We start from the raw sequence: 18,122 nt of genomic DNA, 5'->3' as shown, positions 1-18,122 counted from the left end.
GATGAATTCTAAGCTGACAATCTCAGATTTTGAATTCACTTCGTTTTGTGCGTTTGTGCAACAACTTTCCCTTTTATCAATTTATTTAAAATAGTTATTGGTCCCAGATTTCTTCCGGCACTTGATAAAAAATATTTTATTTTGTTTGAGCCAATTTTTTTTGCATATTTATAAGAATTGCATTGACTTTAACTTTTTCTTTGATGTTCTGATATTAATTTATTCAATTTGCATGTTTTTATTGTTAATTTCGAAGATTTCATAGCATTTTGCTTGCTTGTTTCTTGTATATTTCTTTTTCTTTTTCTTTTTTTTTTTTTAAGAATTTATTTTTTGAACCCAAACATTTCCCACTTCATTCAATTGTTTTTATTGAATTCTCAATGATTTGAACAAACTTAACTATGTATCAAAAAGAAGAAAATTTAACACTTTATTAATCTTCATAAGATTTCGCTTAAAAATCTTGTTTTTAAACTGTCAACTATTTCAAAAAAAAAGTTACATTGATTATTCAATGAAAGGTTAAGATCGAATTGATAATATTTTTCGGAGAAATATGTCTGCACCAGGTCCATTTAAAGTTAATGAAGAATTGCTCGCTAAGCTTCTTGCTTCCCCCATGGAAGGCATTTCCGCAAATGCAATTAACCAACACTTTGATCTGTACAAAGGATATGTCACAAATGCGAATGCCCTTCTTGGTGAGATCAAAAGCGGTGCTCACACTGGAGCTGCTTTGATTGATCGTAGACGCAGACTTGGATTTGAAGTGGATGGCGTTTATATGCATGAACTTTTCTTCGAGAATTTGACACCCGCAAACACAACTGCACCATCAGCCGTTCAGAACTTCTTTGTCAAATATTTCGGCTCATTTGAAAAATTTGTTGCAGAGGTTGAAAATGCTGGTTCTACCCGTGGAGTTGGTTGGGTTGCTGTTCTTTATGATCACAGCGCTGACCTTTGTACAGTGACATGGGTTGAAGAACATCATTTGGGAATGCTGGTGAATGTTGAACCTTTGCTTCTTATCGACTGTTGGGAGCATGCATTTGTTCTTGATTACAAGACTACAGGTCGCGGCCCATACGTGAAAGCAATTTTGAAACATATTGACTGGGATGTTGTTGCTCATCGTGTTGAAGCTGCTGTCGCAGGGAGAAGCGTTATGAGAGCCGTCAAACATTAAATGCTGCATATATATATATATATTGCAATAAAGTTAGATAATAGTTAATTTTTTTTCTTTTGTTGTTTCAAGGTTTCTTTTTGTTTATTCGAATCAACTAATAATAATCTTTTCCAATAATCAAAAAAAAAAAAATCGATTTTTTTTTTTAAAAAACGAATTCTTGTAGATAAGTGAATCTTCATTTTTTGCGATCAAGCGTTTAGTTTGGAAGAAAAGAAAACAAATAAAAATTATTTGCGAAGTGCGGAACATTTTATCATGAAATTATTTTTTAAAATAATCTAGCATTGATATTTTTGAACGGGAATTCCGAGGCTTTCAATCTTCCCAACTGGATTGAACAAGTCCTCTGGTGACATTGATGAAAAGAGATTAGGTATCGTCTCGCAGACTTTGTTTACCACTGAGCATTTAAAATTGTATTTAACAATGATGAACAGAAAAAGAATTCAAACATACACATTAAATAAAAACAAAATCCATCTTTATAATTAAAAAAAAACATGCACACTTTTGAATTTTTCTTCTTCTGTCATCTCTTTTTGTCCTTGAGGCTGTGCGGCTTGCTGTTCTTGTTGTGGCTTCGAACACTGATCTGCTTGCTGCTTAACAGGTGGCTGTACGCATTCAACACTTTTTGGTGCAGCAGAAGATGCTCCTCGTGATGATCTTGAGCGTGGAGATGTACAATCAGCAAACCGATTGTTTGGAGGAGCTGAAAGTCCAATATTCGTCACGCATGCACAAGTTGGTTTGTTCGTAGCGGAATTTCCAAATGGTACCTTGAACATAGAAAAACTGAAAAATAAAAAGCATTAATGAATCACACAATCATAAATAATGAATCGTGAGACATACCAATCTTCCAAAGGAAGGCTATCTAAACTTGGCTTTGCAGCGAAATTAGTTATGTCCATTGTTGACGAACCAAAAGGAGAATTAGCCCCACCTCCTGGTTGGCAAAAAGAAAATGGAGTCGATTTTTTTGAAGAAGATTCTTTTGATTGACTTGGTGCTTCAGATTTGCAATGTTCCACAGGAGCTGGAGGAGGTACAGGTATTTCTTTCACTTTTTGAGGTTCAGGAGGAGCACATGAATCAATGTCCGGGGGTTGATATTGGAAGCAACCACGTCCAGCAAAAGAGTTTTGCAAACAAAGAAATATAATTCCAATAATCATTTGCGTTCAAAAAGATATGTCAAAGGAAAATATAATCCTCCCAATTGTTTTTACGATTTATTCTACATCAATCATTTTGCAAAAGTTCGCAAAAAAATATTTTTAATACTGAATAATGGTATATCAAACAAAAATTGAATGAAATATGTGAAATTTTAATCAAGCGCAAATTTTAAAATGTTTTTGAAATAAATTTTGAATGATTTATTATTAACAACCATAATTTAAGAAATGGGCTGTGGTGGAAGTAAGGATAAAGATAAAGGAGGAGATTCCGATAATTCAAAGCCAATCAAAGTCGAATCAGTCACTTTTTATAGGTTTGCCCCAAAGCAACATTTGCTATTTGCTTTATTTTCATTAAATGTATTTTTGTAAATGACATTCAGATCCGATGACACTGGCGCTCCGAGCGAGCCAGTTGATGGAGTATTTTATACAACTGGTATTGCTTATTTTGTTATTTGATGGCTTAATTCTCAAAAATTTATAGACTCAAAGATTCACGCAAGAATAGTTTTATCGCACGTTCTGGTATGATTTCTGTTAATTTATTTCTATTTTAAAATGTTATTTGCTTTAGGTTGGCTCATACGGAAGGGTCGTTTGGGTCTGCAAGTGTGTTTTCAATTTATTTTTGTAAGATTTTATAATTCATTGTTGATTCATTTAATAGTGATTCTCGCGGTGTAGGTTTGGATTTCAGAGCAATTGTTTTTAAAGCACTAAAATCTTATTTTTTCATTTATGGATAAAATTTGATCATTACAGCTGTATGTCTTTTTTATCGATCCGCATATTTTTAACAATACTTCAAATAATTTTTTAGCCACCAAATTATGAAATTGTCGCATGTAATCTGACTAGCTTGTTGATGAACATTATTGATACTCATGCTGAACTTCCAAGGTTTGTTTAAATTTTTTTGCTTCTTTTTTTGACAATTTTATATATTATTTCTTAAAGAGCTTGGCCAGTTGGTGAATACGAGCTTCGTCTGTTTATCAATGATCAGTTGCTTCATCAAGCATCATTTAGGATCATTGATCCACCAATGAATCAAATTTAAGCCATATTTGAAAAAAAAAATATTTTCGAGCAAATGAAGGACGAGATACATTTTAACTTGACAATTAGGTTATTATTCTTCAATGCTTTTATATATAAATGATATTGCACATATCAGAACTTGTATATTAAGTCTTTTTGTGTTTCTTATTTTGAAAAATAAGTTCTTCAATTTTTCGAATTGATTTTCAAAAGATTTTTCATGATAATGGTTTGTACCAAGTTATGAACGTTATCCATTATTTTGAACACTGCAACTTTTTTTAATAGTTTATTTTGCGACTATTGTTATCGTTTATCGTTTGCTTTTATCAAAATATTAATAATCGCTTCTTTTCTTCTTTTTTTCTTTTTTTTTTTTTTATATTTTTATTTGTAATATTTTCATTTGTGATTTTTTTTACACTTCGCACAAATGTTTCACATCAACATTGCAGCATCTCCAAATATTTGGATAAGTTTTTATTTAAAGGATGCACTTGCGTTGTAATACGTAACACAAATGTTGGTATTCAAAAGGCTGAATATGTTTTTCATTTTAAAAAAATTAAAGAAAAGAAGATTTTGTGACTATTTTCGAGAATATTGTTTTAAGTCAAATAAACTTGAATAATTTTCTATTAGATTTATTTATTCATTCATTCACAATTTAAAGGATATATGTAGTTCTAACATAAACATCTCTTTGACCTTTCATTTAAAAAAAGTGAAACATGTATGAAACATTATAATTATTTATCATTTTTTTAATAAAAATAAGAAAATAATAAAAAATTAAAAATCAAGAAGGGAAAATTTTGATTGCAATGAAACTTCAGAAGAGTTAAACAAAACTATCAACACGTCTTGTTCTTCGGAGAAGCTTCGAAATGAGCTAAAGATGCCGTTCATTTGAAGAAAATATTCAATCAATGGAATATTTTTTCAATTGTAAATGAATTTTTGCATCCTTAACATCAACAATCAAAGTGAAATAAAAGATTATTAAAATAATTGTAATCAACTAAAAAATAGTCTCAACGAGAAGAGAATACAACAAAATTTCAGAGAAAAAAATATACCACAATGAAAAATTTCCTTTTTAACTTCGAAAAAATACTTTATAAAATAAATTAAAACTTTACATTTCATTCTTTGGAGCGCTTTCCATTGAAAATTTCTCTTCAATTTCGCATCAAATCATTCATCACCATTTCTTCTTTTATTTGAAAGAATTTCAAAATGATGCGCTGTTTAATTCACTCAAAGAACCAGTGACCTCTCTATTTTACATTGATCCACTTCTTTTCCGAGAAGACCTGCTTTTTCTTCTGCATTTGCCGCAAACTTTCTTCGGTTTGAACATCGAAAGCACATTCCATTTAGCTCCATCAGAGGCAGATGATGATTCATCACTGGAACCAGAATCGCTGCCAGTGTCTGGAGATGGCGATCTTGAGACAGATCCTGAAAGTGATCTCGAAACAGATCTGGAAACGCTCCGCTTTCGTGTAGGCGACCTTGAGCCCCTCACATGTTTGTAATGATCTTCACTTTCAGACGAGCAAGACAGATCCTCTGCGTCAGAGTACAACTCTTTCTCAGGCAGCGCATACGCAGCTGAAGACATCGAGCCTTGGTTCACCAGATACGCCCGCTGTCGCGTGCCTTGCACCATCCTCTTCCGCAAATGGTTGTTTGATTTTGCCTCGTTAAGACGCTTGCGAACAGATTCAACACGAGCCTTTTCGTCTGCCACAGCTTTCAGAGCCTTTTCATACAGATCGATCGAACTGCTCAGTCCGCTTTTCTCCTTAAGGAACACGAGAAACTTGTCTGTGATCTCATTCACCTTGTCGAGATGAGCCACAATTGTTTCATTTGACTGACGATTTGACAAACATTCCATTGCCTCTTCGTTTTCTGCGGAAGCCTGTCGGATCATCACTTTCAGCGCAGTCTTCACTGTAGACTCACAATGCTGTCTGTTAATCTGATCTCTTTCATTCGCATCATTGATTACTTGTACAGAAATTTCGCTTTCCACCACTTCCTCTTGCTCAACTTTCGTTTTTTTGTCCTGTTCGACTTTTGATTTTGCTTCGTCCTTCTTTTCTCCTTCAGGAGTAGCTGAACAACAACTTGCTTCATCACTTTTTGATGAATTGCTTGCTTTTTTGTTAACGTAACTTAAAACCAACTGTCCGAGTTTGACTTTGTCTATTCCAGCTGAAGATTGCTCTGCTCCATCTGCTGGAGGAACAGTTGAAGACGATGCTTTCGATGCTCCAGGTAAAACAATTGAATTTTTGCGAACATCAAATCGAATCACAATCTCTCTAACTTCTTCCGTCAGCAAGTCAGGGAATGAGATGTTTGTTGATAGATCATCATTTGCAAGGCGTCTTTGAGACTCAACTGGATACCCCATAATTGAAACTTTCTCTACAAATGGAGATGAAATAACTTTAAGAGACGTGTGATTTGTCAAGATATTTTCAACCGCACAGACTTCATTCTCGATAACTTGATCTAATGTTTCACCGTATCGCACAGCAAAAAAAGCTCCTCCTCCTTGTTGTGCCATGCTTTGCATTAAATCACCATTGTATTCCAGTCCAAAGCCTATCGTGCTAACAGTTATTCCAACATCCCTTTTTGACTTAGCAAGCTCCACCAAATCGGCTGTATTAGTAAGTCCAACGTTTGCGTATCCATCAGTTAATAAAATAACTCGTTTAACATTTTCTTTTGGAGCTTTTGAAAGTTCATCAAACGCTACTGTTAAGGCTCCTGAAATGTTTGTACAGGAACCAATTCTTATTTTATCAATCTCATGAACCAAGTCATTTTTATCAAGAACATTTTTAAGAGGAACAACAATTGCTACATCTGTTTCAAAAGCAATTACGGAAACTTGATCCTTTGAACTTAACTTTTCAACGGCCATCTTTGCCGCATCAATCGCAAAATTAAACTTCCCAACATGCTCCATTGATCCTGAACAATCTATAACCAATGCAATAGACATTGGATTTTTTTCTTTATTGCTGATTTCACTTTTTCGAGTTCGAATCTCTGCATATGCATAAATCGGTTCAGAGATATCGGATGGTACAGCATATAAATTTTTCACGCATTCTATAGTTGCGACAGGAGTTTGAAGAGTTGATTGTTGTGATTTAATTGACATTTACTGATAAAAATGTTTTTATATACCCATACTTAAATGATAAATCCTTTAAGTTTTGGTTTTTTGTACCCATCATTTTTTCCAATTGGACAAAACATTAATTCTAAAACATTTCAACGCAGACGAAAATTAATAAAAAAATTGAATAATAAAAAATATCCAACTTTTGCTTAATATAATATTTCAATAAAACTTCAAAAATAAAAATAAAAATATAAATAAAAATGAAAAGGATAAGAAACATTGACGGTGGATGAAATGAGTTTCATTTTTGAATCTAATTCCTTTTTATTGTTGTTGCTGCATATCTTGAATTTGCTCTTCAATAGCAGTCGGATCTTGGCGAGGTCTTAGCTTGAATCGATGTAAAATTGATTTTATCCAATTTGTAAATACAAACATAAACCAAAAAATACTTGCAACATAAAACATTAAGACAGGTAAAACCAAAACCAAAACAGAAGACGGGGAAGAAACTTCTTCGGGCTGAACAAGAGTAATATACGAAGGCAGATTGGCATGAATAAAAGATGACTGATAGTCAGTAACAGAAGGAAGTGAATGAGTGAATTGAGTTGGGTGAACGTGCGGTGAATTAAGCGAAGCAAATGATGATGAAGAATGAACCAAAGGCGAAATCTGATTAAGAAGTGAAAAGTGTGATTGGCCAGAAAGGTGTCTTTGAGAGGGTGAAAGAAGATGAGGAGCAAAGAGAGTGATCGGAGCAAAGCAAGCGTGATGCTTATCATCATTAAATTCCGAAGCTTTCTTAAAATTATCATTGCCTATATAATTTTCAATTTCAGTTTTCCTATTTCTGTAAAAATCGGTGGAAATGGATTTTTGCTTGCTTCTTTCGATCACAAAATCTTTGACCATTTGTGCTGCATAACGAAAACCTATAAGTGGATTCCTCTTAGTTGTTTGAATAATCCATTTTCTCACACGATGAAATACCTGACGTTTTTGAACAAATTCACCATAACCTGATATCGATGAAACAATGGAACTTTCTAACTTTGGCAAATTTCGAAAAGAATTTCCAGATTTGTTGGGAGCCATATTTATGGAATCGCTAACATTGAATTCAAGGACAGGCCAATGAGTTTTCTGTCGTGAATTAATTGAACAAGTTCCTCCTCTATGAAAAAAGAGAAGTTCAAAAAGTCCAAGAAAAAATCATTTGAACAAACGTCAATTCTAAAATTCTAGCTTTGGACATTGTTTTTGAAATTGTCACATCAAAAATGTGAATGCATAAACCTCGAAATGATTCTACAAAGTATTTCAGAAAATACAAAACAAACATAACCAACGGTCACAATTATAAATAAACAACCTGACATTGGCGCTGGCATTGAAAGATTGGTGTAAGAAATAAGTTCGCATTGCATTGGAATCCAATCGCCTCTAAGTTTTATAATTACTATAATGTTTTTAAAAAATCTATATCAGTCACACTTAATTTCTCCAAGATATCGCATATAAAAGTAAAGTGACGCCGCCCATCCAATTAAACAAAAAGTTACTACAAAACAGGAAAATTGAAGTTTATTTATAACTAAAATTCTCATACAATAAAAGTATAAAGAAGTTCTGCACAAGATTTTATAAACTTTTATTGGACGATTAGGTAAGCTCCCAGTCCAAATAAATCGAAAAAATCTGTTGGTAGCTTCCCATGAACAAAATGAGTTTTGGTTATTCATAAATAAGGGTTAGATGTGGAAAATAATGGCAAAATAATGCAAAAGTGGAAAAATAACACTTAGACAATGCAAACTTACACATGCGCAAAATAATTTAAAGAGACAAAAAACTTTTGTTCAATCTTCTAATATATTTTTTAAAATTTATCTTTTGATTTTTATTTTTGATGCAGAAAGAAAAAATTCAAAAAATATACCCTGATTCGAAAGAAATAAAAGATGTTTTTTCATCAATTATTCCTTGGTTGGATTCGCTGGAGCAACTTCCAAAAAGAGTAAAAACATCAGATGATCTTCTTGATGGCTCAGTAATCTCAAGCGTTTTACGTAAGAGGTATCCAATAAATATTTTTGAGTAAGAAATTGTTTATTTATCACAACTTTAATTTTGCAACCTTTAGTTCTTTGGATAATTCCTTTTTTCCAGAATTCTGTCTAACAAATTCAACTCTTCCTGGATTGAGTGTTGTGAGTTTACAGATGCTTACATATTTACTGTGCAAATTTGAAGTATGAATTTTTATGCATATTTATTTCCTTTCCATATTCAACGAAACACATGTATTTATTAACTATTGTTCAGAGCGGAACAGCGAATGAAAAGACATTTGATCAAAGGATTATCGAGCCAAGGACTGCTGATGAGTCATTGTTATTTTCATTGTCCTTATTTGCAGCTTGTTTAAAGCAAGGCGACGAACATTTTTATGAGAAAAATCAAAGCAGAAAGTTCAGTGAAAACGAGCGAAGAAATAGAGAAAAAGTTCTCAATTACTTATCTAACTTAGGTGAAAAAATTATAATGATCAAAAAGCAAAGTTTGATTCCAACCGCAGAAGTACCATGCAATTGTGTAAAACAGAATTCAAAAGAAAATATTGTATCCTCAACCACTCAGAAATGTAAAAGTGATTTTTTGAATGAAGATAAAGCTGAAGACATTTATGGATTTGAAGAAGACGAAGAAGATTATTTTGACGATGATGGATTTGGCTCAGAAAGCGACGAAGACAATTACAAACTGAATAGTGCGCATATTAATTCTATGTCCATTGAGCAGCTGAGGCGGAGGATCAAAGCAGTGACAGCAGAAAATCTGCAGCTGAACTACGAGCTGTGGGCAACCAAGCTGCGCGATGAGCTTTTGGAAGAGGAGATTTTCAGGGCGAAAGAAGGAAGGCGGATGCTGGAGGCAAAAGAGGGTTCGTCATTTGGCTTGACTTATGGCTCAACTAAAGCAAATGCAGATGTTGTGAGAGAAGAGAAAGAAAACAGATGCGAAGGAATTTCAATGGAAGAGAAAGATATTCATTCAGATGATACGCTTAGAAATAATGATAATTACCACAGGAATCGGTTAGAAAAAGAAATGAGCACGCAAACTGTTGAAGAAAAAATAGACGAAAAAAAATATGAAGAAGCAGAAAAATTCACACAAACAGAAGAGAACAAAGCAGAAAAGAAAGAAGAACCAGCCCCAGCACCATCAGTATCACCAGCCTCAGCCTCAGCCATTTCTTCTTCTGAAGACGCAAAGTATTCATCCTCCGATATCGCCAGCTTGAGAGAGGAGAACGAGCTGCTCAGAGAGAAATACGAGCGGCTGCTGGAGGAGCGGCAGATGGATGCGCTGATTGTGGAGGAGAAGTGGCAGGAGGTCATCAGAAACACCCTGTCAGCAGCGATTGAAGGGGCACGTGGGCGGCAAAAGGAGAAGATTGGAGATGAAAGAGAGGATCAGAAGGAGGGGGAAGAAGGAAGGGGAAATGGAAGAGGAAGAGGAAGTGGAGATAATAGTGATGATCGTGATGATACAGCAGAAGCAGAAAGAAATGTGCAGGAAAGAAATTTAGAACCAGGTGTGGACTGTGTATTATTTTTCACTCTCTTTATTGCTTTATTAAATATTTTATATTAATAATAATAAATGATATTTATGAATCTTTGATTTCTTTTTCTTTTCTTTTCTTTTTTGCAGAGTTCTGCTCCACCCAGTCAATGCCAATTCCTCCTGAACCACAAAGAGACAGCTCACCGCTTCATTCACAGACTGTTATGCAGCAGTCACAAACACCAAACAAACTCACTTCACCTCAGAATTTATCCTCAACTTTTCATTCTTCTTCTCTTTCTTCTCCTTCACCATCTTCTGCATCCGCAGAACAATTTTCATCATCATCATCATCATCATCATCATCATCATCATCATCATCATCTTCTTCTTCTTCTTCTTCTTCTTCTTCTTCTTCTTCTTTTCCTTCCTCTTTTCCTTTCTCTTCACCTTCTTCCTCATTCTCTTCTCCATTTTCTCCCTCTTTTCTTCCATCTCAACATAATTGTGTTGATTCACTTCAATCCCCTTCCAATGTATCTGTTGCATCGTCTTCGAGTGCTTTTCTTGGCTCTTCTCTTTCTTCCTCAATCATTTCCGGTTCGTCTTCGATGGTTTCTCTGTTGAAATTCACTCGAAATTTGATGAAGGAATACCACACAAAAGATGCAGTGATTGCTACTTTGAAGAGCAAATTGAAGAGATTGACGAAACAACTGCAAAATAAAGAGCAACAGGAAGGAGTGCAGAAGAAAGATGGGGGAATGGAGGAGAAAGAGAAAGAGAAAGAGAAAGAGGTGGAGAAAGAGAAAGAGAAAGAGAAAGAGAAAGAACAAGAACAAGAAAATGATAAAACTGAAACAAAAGAAAATGTAAAAGAACTCAAACTGGAACAGGAAAAAGAAAAAGAAAAAGAAAAGAATTATTTAAAAACAAATTCTAACAATGAAGAAAACGAACATCATAAGGAAACATCAGAAACGATATCACCAGCAAAGAATGGACAAGAAGGTCAATCAAAAAGAAACAAAAAGCATCAGAAAAAGGGGAAGCGAACCTGAGAGTGAATTTTGATATTTTATTTATCGGTCATTTGTAGATTTTTTAAACTGTATTATATGAAATAGTTTTGTTTTTTATATTTTATTTCATTAAGCTTATTTTGAAAATATCTGAATAAAGAATTGAGTGATTAAAATAAAATATTCAAAATATTTCAGAAAATCAAGAAATGAAAAATTAAATTGAATAGTTTTCTTTTTCTTAACAATATATTCATTCTTGCAACGAAAACAATTGACAAAATCAACAGAGAACTTCAATTGATAATGCCATAACATTTTTTTCTTTTTTTACAAATGGACTTTAATCAATTTCCAGGCCAAATGGACGATTCACATTCATATACGGAAGACATATGGAATGATCTATTTAATGATTTGGAGCATCTTGGATTTTCTGTTTGAAAAATTTTGGCTTTTTTGATTATTTTCTCTTATTATTATACACGCTCAGAATTTGACCTTTATAGGTTTTTCACAACTATTTTAATAGCCATTAAAATTTAATTATTTTTGATATTTTATAGGTGCTGGGTCTTTTGGCCGGTTTATTAAATTTTTTGTTTTTTCTTAATTCATGTTTTTCAGGGTATATGCAGCAACAACAAAGGAAAAGAGTATAATTGCGATTAAAATAATCGACCAGGATGATTTTAAACCCCAGGAATTTCAAGCTGCTCAAGATCTTAAAGGGTATTTTTTTTGCTGAAACAAATTATCAATTCTTTAACAATTATCAACACAGAAGTAATTGTCCATATATTATAAAGGTTAATTGGATGTATTCTCATCCCCCATTTGTTTGCATTTTTTTGGAATATGCAAATGGAAAGGTGCGTTTTCTTTTCTTTTCTTTTCAATTTTTGATGACATTCCTTCATAAAATTGCATTTCAAGACGCTTCATGAATATGTGTATTATCCAAAAAATAAACCTTCTGAAGCAGTTGCTCAATATTTTCTCAGGCAATTACGTGTGGTTCAGTTGCTTTTTATCATGAATCTTTACAAAAAATTATTTATTAATGTTCCATTTTCATTCATAACAAAAAGTGGAAGGTTTAAAAGTTATTCATGAGCGAGGGTACATACACAGGTTTGCTAGCTATATTTTATTGTGAAGGTTTATTTGTTCTTGAACGTTCTCAGAGATATGAAATTGGAAAACGTTCTTCTGCATGTTCCTTCCCCTGCAGCACATAAAATGCGTTCATTTAATGAAAGCAAAAGCACTGGATCATTTTTTCCTGGGGGCAGTCAATCTGTCCAGAATGTGCTGATTCCACCAATTCTCAAAATTACTGATTTTGGAACAGCAAGGCGGGCTCCAAAGAAGAAAGACCTGACAATGACGAAATGCGGAACACCACTAAATAAGGTATAATAATTTGCATAAGAAATAAGCAAGCAAACAGAAAAAAAAATTTGTTTGAGAGGAGATGAAAGGAATTTATATTTTTGAAGGAAGTAATTTTTTGAATAAAAAGATAGAAATCGAAAGAGAAATAGTTTTAAAAATAGCTATAAGAAAATATTCAACATAAAAATGTTATTTATATGATATTTATTTATTTTCTCAAAATTTTGAATTAAAGAAAGAGCCTTTTTTAATTCCTTTTATCATAATTTTTGTTTTCTTTCATATTTTATTTGTATTGTTTCATTTAAATTTTTTTCTGAAAACAGCCTCCAGAGTCGCACAAGTGGCCATATCTATTCACCAGAAAAGGTGACATTTGGAGTGTTGGAGTGTGTTTCTATCAGATGCTCTGGAAATGGTGTGTTCAAATTGTGAATGTAACTTTTGGAAAAGAGCAAATGATTTTTCTGAATGAATACAAATTAATGCAATTTGGATATCTTTTTTTGCTCATTCTTTAAAAAGTACTTCTTTTGCATTAAATTTCCGATTGTTTTCTTTTTTCTTCATTTTATTTATTTTCGACAATATCCATCTTTTTTCTCTGCTTCGCTGTATCATTTGCATATAGCCATCCGTATGAAGATGCAGTTCCCCAAAATCTACGAAAGTTTGCTGATTTTACTATTCTCTTTGAAAAAGAAACGAACAACTTTTTTACATTTTTCCTTTCTTTTCTCTTGTTCTTTATCGACCAATTCACAAAAAAAATCTTCCTATAACCAAAATGATATCATTACCCTTTCTGTGATATCCCATACTTCCACGCAGAAAACAACTCCGAACGATTCATCCCCCTCCATCCACTCGTTTTCCTGCCTCTTCCCCTCCTCTTATCCCTCACCCTCACACTCTCTCGCTGCTTCAGGCGCTGATGAATCCACAGCCTTCTCTCCGCCCGTCTGCTGAAGAAGCATTGCGACATCCTTTTTTCAGTGTAGATTTTCTTGCAAATGCTCAGTTGGACGGCATTTCGAGATTGAAAGTCGCAGAAAGAGGAGAAATGAGGCAATCTTTTATCGAAGCTGACTCGTCTTCTGCTTCTGCTTCTGCAACTCCTTCATCTGCTGCCTCATCATTTTCTTCTTTTTCGACTTTGGACACCAAACAAAATGCGAATCAATATATCAAAAGTGAAGCAAGATTCGCAAAGGGAGAAGAAGAGAAACAGAGAAACAAAGAGATGAAGCAACTCACAGACCACAGCCACGAAATTGCACAGCGCATTTCGTTGTCAATAAAATTGAGGGAGATTGAGGAAAAGAAAGAGGAAGAAGAGAAAACCAGAAGCGAAACAACAAAAAGTGTAAAAATATATAATGAACACACTGGCAGATTTACAAACGAGTCAGAAAATGAGAATGAAAATGCAAAAAGCAGAGACAACTTTTCAAAGCAAAACAACCACAACAACGTCTATGGAAGTCCATTTCCAGCTGTTGAATCACCTTATGTGGCACAGAAGGACACACCTGAATCTTCAATGGACTTATTTTTCCAGACATTCGAGAATGGGAATGAGGCAGAGCAGTCAGACAACAAAATGACACCCGCAATGGATAACTTAAAATTTGAACAACCGATTGGAAGTCAGCTTCGCGTAGATTTTTCATCAAGAAAAGAAACAAAAGGGCAAGAACAAGAAATTAAACAAGAGCTAATTACAGCGCCTAGTCCATTGAGAAATGCAGAGCAAAGTGAAATCCAATCATCTCAATCATCTTCAGTTGATTCTTCGCAATCTGCTTCAAAAGCATTTGGAAGCGATAAACTTACATCGACAGATGTGTCCTTTGAGCGTATTGACACGTGGAACATTCCTCCGTCCACCCAAATGCAGCCAGAGGAGGAAGCAGGCAACGTTGCAGCAGATAAAAATGATGGAGCAATAAGAAACACCAAATATGATGAGATAGAACAACCAATCGATTCAGAGTCTGACATTGACAGCGAGCTGGATTTGTCAAGTGAGGTCATTGAATTCTTCTCCGACGATGCAACAGAAGGAGCCTTGGATGAAGACAACGAAGACGGCTTTGTCTTCATCGAACGCAATACGCATTTAGCGCCTGCTTCTTTAATGCTCCATTCATCTTCAGTTCGTTCTCCAGAAACTCAGCTTCATTTTCCGTGTTCGTTTGATGATATGCCTCTTCCAGGTGATGCGGCTAATCAATTGTTATCAAAGCAACCTCTTTTGTCTTTTCTGAGCTTCGTGTCCAACCATCCTTCGCTTCCTCTATCGTCTCTTCTTCGTCTTCTTCACTTTCTGCAGCACTCTTCATTCTACACAGACATTCTGGCATTGGCTCCTCTGCTTTGCCCTTTGATGAACGAGATAAGAAGAGATCAAAAGAATAAACTGGTACAAAAATCGAAAAATGATTGCAACGAAGAGAAATGCGAATTAATTGAAAATACAAAAGATCATGATGAAGAAGAACAAATGCAGCCTAATAAAAATTCTCAGCTGAGCTTAAATGAAAAGAAAGTTGAATTATCACTATTTAAAAAAATTCACGCAATTGTAATATCGTCCACCAAATATTTAACTGTTCAGCCAAGTTTTCGCTCAAAAACCCCATTTGAAATCACTTCAACAGCTCCGTCGATGCCTTCATCATCAGATTCTTCACCAAACACACACACTTCTCCTCCTTCGCCTTCCTTAGCCACGTCAACTTCCTCTCCAACTTCGAGTTTTTTTCCTTCGCTTTTTTCTGCTGCAACGTCTGGCCTCGCTGCACTCATCGGCTGGATTCCACTTCGCCAGTTTCTTCCATTCTCTCCTTCCTCTCCTTCCTCTTCCTCTTCAGAACACTCGTCTTCAGCTGCCAATTCCACATCTTCTCCAGCACGCTCGTTCTCTCACACCTACTTTTCTCGCTTCCCGTTTTCTGGCTTCACTTTTTCTTCATCGCGCGATGTGTCTGAACCCCACTTCATCCGCAGAGGCGACCAAGTTCTAGCAGACGGCATCGAGTCGCCGCTTCCCATGCTCATCAAAGATGCGCAGCGGGAATACTCAAATGTACCATTGAGAAGCGGAGGAGAAGAGATGGAGAAAGAAAGTGAAATTGGAATGCAAGGCTTTGGAGACAAATATACTGAGGAAGCGAAAAAAGGCAATTCCCATGAGAAAGATAAAGTGAAAACGATAAGCTCTCCGTTTGGAACCCAATCCATCTGCTCTTTTCAATCTGACACGCCATTTTCGTCACCAGATTCCCAACTGCAGTCATCAATGGAAGAAGAGTCTTCCAACAGAAATTCCAATTGCACTGGAGCATCTCATGTTGTGCTGGTGAATCCAACAACAAAACTGGCTGAGGCTCGCTCAACTTTTCTTGTAGACGATGAAGGCTCATGTGAAGAGTCTCTTTATCAGTCATTGTTTGTTGCAGATAGCGTGCTCAAAGAAGAAAAAACCAGAGAAAACAAAGCACTTATCAATAACGAAGAAACACTCGGAAAAATAATGGAGGAAGGCAAAGAAGTTGCGGATGGCAGATCTCAAAAAGAAAAGAAAGAAAAAATCAAAAATCAAATGCCAAATAGTATTTTTTCGCTTCATTATGAATTGTTGGCATCTGACGCGTCATCTGTTTCGTTAGCACAATCGACTCCACTGACTGGATGTGACTCTGATGGAAAGGAAGATACAACCACAGAGCATGAATGTTTGGACAATGATAGATCCAATACAAGGAATGTTAGGAGTGAACTTGAACACACAAAGGACGATCCAACTTGTCAACGTTTGCAAAGCTCTGAGTTTCCATCGTCCTTATTGACGGAACACTCATCTTTGATTTCTTCACTTTCTCAACACATTCACAAATCCACAAAACCAATTCCACTTCTCTTTTATTTTGCCCTGTTACAGACGCAGTGCTGGCGTTATAAAGAAATTTGCCAGATTGAAAAGCAATGGGAAAGCGAAAACGCACTTCAAGCAAAAAAAGATGTCATTGCAGAAAAGCCTGAAAAGAAAGGTGAATGCATTTCACTTTTGGACGTTGCAGAATGTTTGGATTCCTCAAAACAGAACAATATGCTTCAAAATCCAGTCGAAAGAGAAAATGTTAAAGATGAAATGAGCTCTTCTGAAAAGGCTCAGTCAAATGAAAGCCATGTTGAAAGTTCAGAAAACTCTTCTTTTAATAATGACGGGAATGCATCTTTTCTTCCTATTCCAACAAATTCAAAACAGAAGAATACAAATTTGGATAAATTGTTCAGAAAAATGATGAGACAGAAAAGAAGGCTGCTGTGCTCCATTGATTTGCTGATTCTCCGAAGAGGAGGAATTAAATATGTTTGCGGTGAATGGGATCGAAGTAATGTGCTTTCTTCACTTGGGATCACGAACGACTGTCAAACTTTTGTTTCAAATACCTCTGGTTTGAAATCTTCAGATACTCCTCCAACGACTTCTTTATCTTCAAATTGTCAAACACAAGCAAATAAGCCTATTCGACCTTTGGTCCAGTGCCATAATCCTCAATATTCTCATATTTTATCCTCACAAGAAAGCGAAAAGAAAAAGCATAATTTCTTTAGTTGGTCGCAGCTTCAATCTGCTGTTGGGAACTTTGGATGGTGGTCGGGCAAACGATCACCTCAGCCAGCAGAAAAAATGGACAAAGAACAAAACATAAGCGAGGCAAAAGAAATCGATCAATCCTGCGAACAATCTTTCACACGCGATTCCGAGCTGTGCTATTCACCACCAGATCAACATAAAACTTCTTTATCTTCAATGTCTTCTGAATCATCATCTTTTTCTTCACAAAGCATTTATCCACTTGCATCGGATGCGACGGCATTTTATCAATCAACTGCACTCCATTCATACATAATCAATTGTATCAATTCTCTTTCTGATGTTGGCAAAAGTAGAGCAGTCACAATTTACGATGGTTTGAAATTTTTTTTATGAATATTTTTTTCATAATTTTTTTCTTCCATTTTTCGAAAATGATAAAACTTTTTTTAATAAAAAATACCAATATTCTAACCAATTTTTAGGCTTTTTGCTTTTTGTCTATCTGATGTCTCTTCCTCCGTTCGATGAGAAAATTGCTCTGCATTCAAAATGTTTGTCTTTGGAGAAGAAAGGAGATTTTTTCGATGATACTGAATACATCCCACAGTCTTATCCAACCGAGGATGCTGCAAAATTTGAGAATAACGTAGAAAATGAAATGAACAAATTGGACTCATTGCCTCAATTAAAACAGAAGCTGAAAGGCAAAAAAAAAGAACATTGCATCATTCGCTTTACAAATTCAGTGGCGGAAAGATGCGCTGAATGGAGCTTGATGTTTTTATTGAAGATCGCCTGTGGATGAAATAAACTGAGCGTGTGATATTTTTTACCAGTTTTGCAAAAGAGAAACAGGTTAAATTGTTCTTTTATCTTTGTCTCCATTTTTGGATTAATTAGCGAAAAATATTTTGTTTTTTAATGACTAAGATGAACC

General features: G+C 34.9%; 6 protein-coding genes across 6 annotated transcripts; 3 read left to right on the top strand and 3 right to left on the bottom strand.

Annotated features, from left to right (window-relative positions):
- Positions 1–519: 519 nt before the first annotated feature.
- On the top strand, positions 520–1,327 carry MONOS_3256 (Iron/manganese superoxide dismutase). Its single transcript, XM_067873244.1, has one exon. The coding sequence runs from the start codon at positions 560–562 to the stop codon at positions 1,190–1,192; it is 633 nt and encodes a 210-aa protein (XP_067733326.1). The 5' UTR covers positions 520–559; the 3' UTR covers positions 1,193–1,327.
- A 37-nt stretch (positions 1,328–1,364) lies between these two features.
- MONOS_3255 (uncharacterized protein) lies at positions 1,365–2,490 on the bottom strand. Its single transcript, XM_067873243.1, has 3 exons — positions 2,054–2,490; positions 1,707–1,993; positions 1,365–1,598 (listed from the first exon to the last, which is right to left on the bottom strand). Exons 1-3 carry the CDS (start codon positions 2,374–2,376, stop codon positions 1,477–1,479), a joined length of 732 nt encoding a protein of 243 aa, XP_067733325.1. The 5' UTR covers positions 2,377–2,490; the 3' UTR covers positions 1,365–1,476.
- Positions 2,491–2,607: 117 nt separating this feature from the next.
- MONOS_3254 (uncharacterized protein) lies at positions 2,608–3,880 on the top strand (the record flags this gene model as incomplete). Its single annotated transcript, XM_067873242.1, has 6 exons — positions 2,608–2,696; positions 2,766–2,821; positions 2,870–2,910; positions 2,960–2,994; positions 3,244–3,285; positions 3,343–3,880. 6 exons carry the CDS (start codon positions 2,608–2,610, stop codon positions 3,443–3,445), a joined length of 366 nt encoding a protein of 121 aa, XP_067733324.1. The 3' UTR covers positions 3,446–3,880.
- A 281-nt stretch (positions 3,881–4,161) lies between these two features.
- MONOS_3253 (putative Ca-activated chloride channel family protein) lies at positions 4,162–6,646 on the bottom strand. Its single transcript, XM_067873241.1, has one exon. It carries the CDS (start codon positions 6,614–6,616, stop codon positions 4,712–4,714), a length of 1,905 nt encoding a protein of 634 aa, XP_067733323.1. The 5' UTR covers positions 6,617–6,646; the 3' UTR covers positions 4,162–4,711.
- A 258-nt stretch (positions 6,647–6,904) lies between these two features.
- Positions 6,905–8,100, bottom strand: MONOS_3252 (uncharacterized protein; the record flags this gene model as incomplete). The annotated part of the gene is made up of 5 exons (XM_067873240.1): positions 6,905–6,970; positions 7,070–7,384; positions 7,574–7,633; positions 7,924–8,026; positions 8,078–8,100. 5 exons carry the CDS (start codon positions 8,098–8,100, stop codon positions 6,905–6,907), a joined length of 567 nt encoding a protein of 188 aa, XP_067733322.1.
- Positions 8,101–11,495: 3,395 nt separating this feature from the next.
- On the top strand, positions 11,496–17,990 carry MONOS_3251 (putative Serine/threonine-protein kinase involved in autophagy; the record flags this gene model as incomplete). The annotated part of the gene is made up of 12 exons (XM_067873239.1): positions 11,496–11,616; positions 11,672–11,687; positions 11,745–11,763; positions 11,806–11,910; positions 11,963–12,050; positions 12,115–12,190; positions 12,270–12,312; positions 12,366–12,594; positions 12,903–12,994; positions 13,208–13,246; positions 13,408–17,558; positions 17,668–17,990. Exons 1-12 carry the CDS (start codon positions 11,515–11,517, stop codon positions 17,988–17,990), a joined length of 5,283 nt encoding a protein of 1,760 aa, XP_067733321.1. The 5' UTR covers positions 11,496–11,514.
- Positions 17,991–18,122: the final 132 nt, after the last annotated feature.

The sequence above is a fragment of the Monocercomonoides exilis genome (genome assembly GCF_001643675.1).
Source record: "Monocercomonoides exilis strain PA203 chromosome Unknown scaffold7-2047599, whole genome shotgun sequence".
Lineage (NCBI taxonomy): Eukaryota > Preaxostyla > Oxymonadida > Polymastigidae > Monocercomonoides > Monocercomonoides exilis.
Note: the sequence above shows the minus strand (reverse complement) of the source record. Positions and strands in the feature narration are given on the sequence as shown.

Excerpts from the sequence above, each read along its gene's own strand:
- MONOS_3256 (XM_067873244.1), top strand. The coding sequence starts at position 560 with ATGTCTGCACCAGGTCCATTTAAAGTTAATGAAGAATTGCTCGCTAAG.
- MONOS_3255 (XM_067873243.1), bottom strand. The coding sequence starts at position 2,376 with ATGATTATTGGAATTATATTTCTTTGTTTGCAAAACTCTTTTGCTGGA. Across the intron at positions 1,994-2,053 it reads AGCCTTCCTTTGGAAGATTG|TTTTTCTATGTTCAAGGTAC; the intron begins GTATGTCTCACG and ends TTTATTTTTCAG. Across the intron at positions 1,599-1,706 it reads AGAAGAAGAAAAATTCAAAA|TGGTAAACAAAGTCTGCGAG; the intron begins GTGTGCATGTTT and ends TTAAATGCTCAG.
- MONOS_3253 (XM_067873241.1), bottom strand. The coding sequence starts at position 6,616 with ATGTCAATTAAATCACAACAATCAACTCTTCAAACTCCTGTCGCAACT.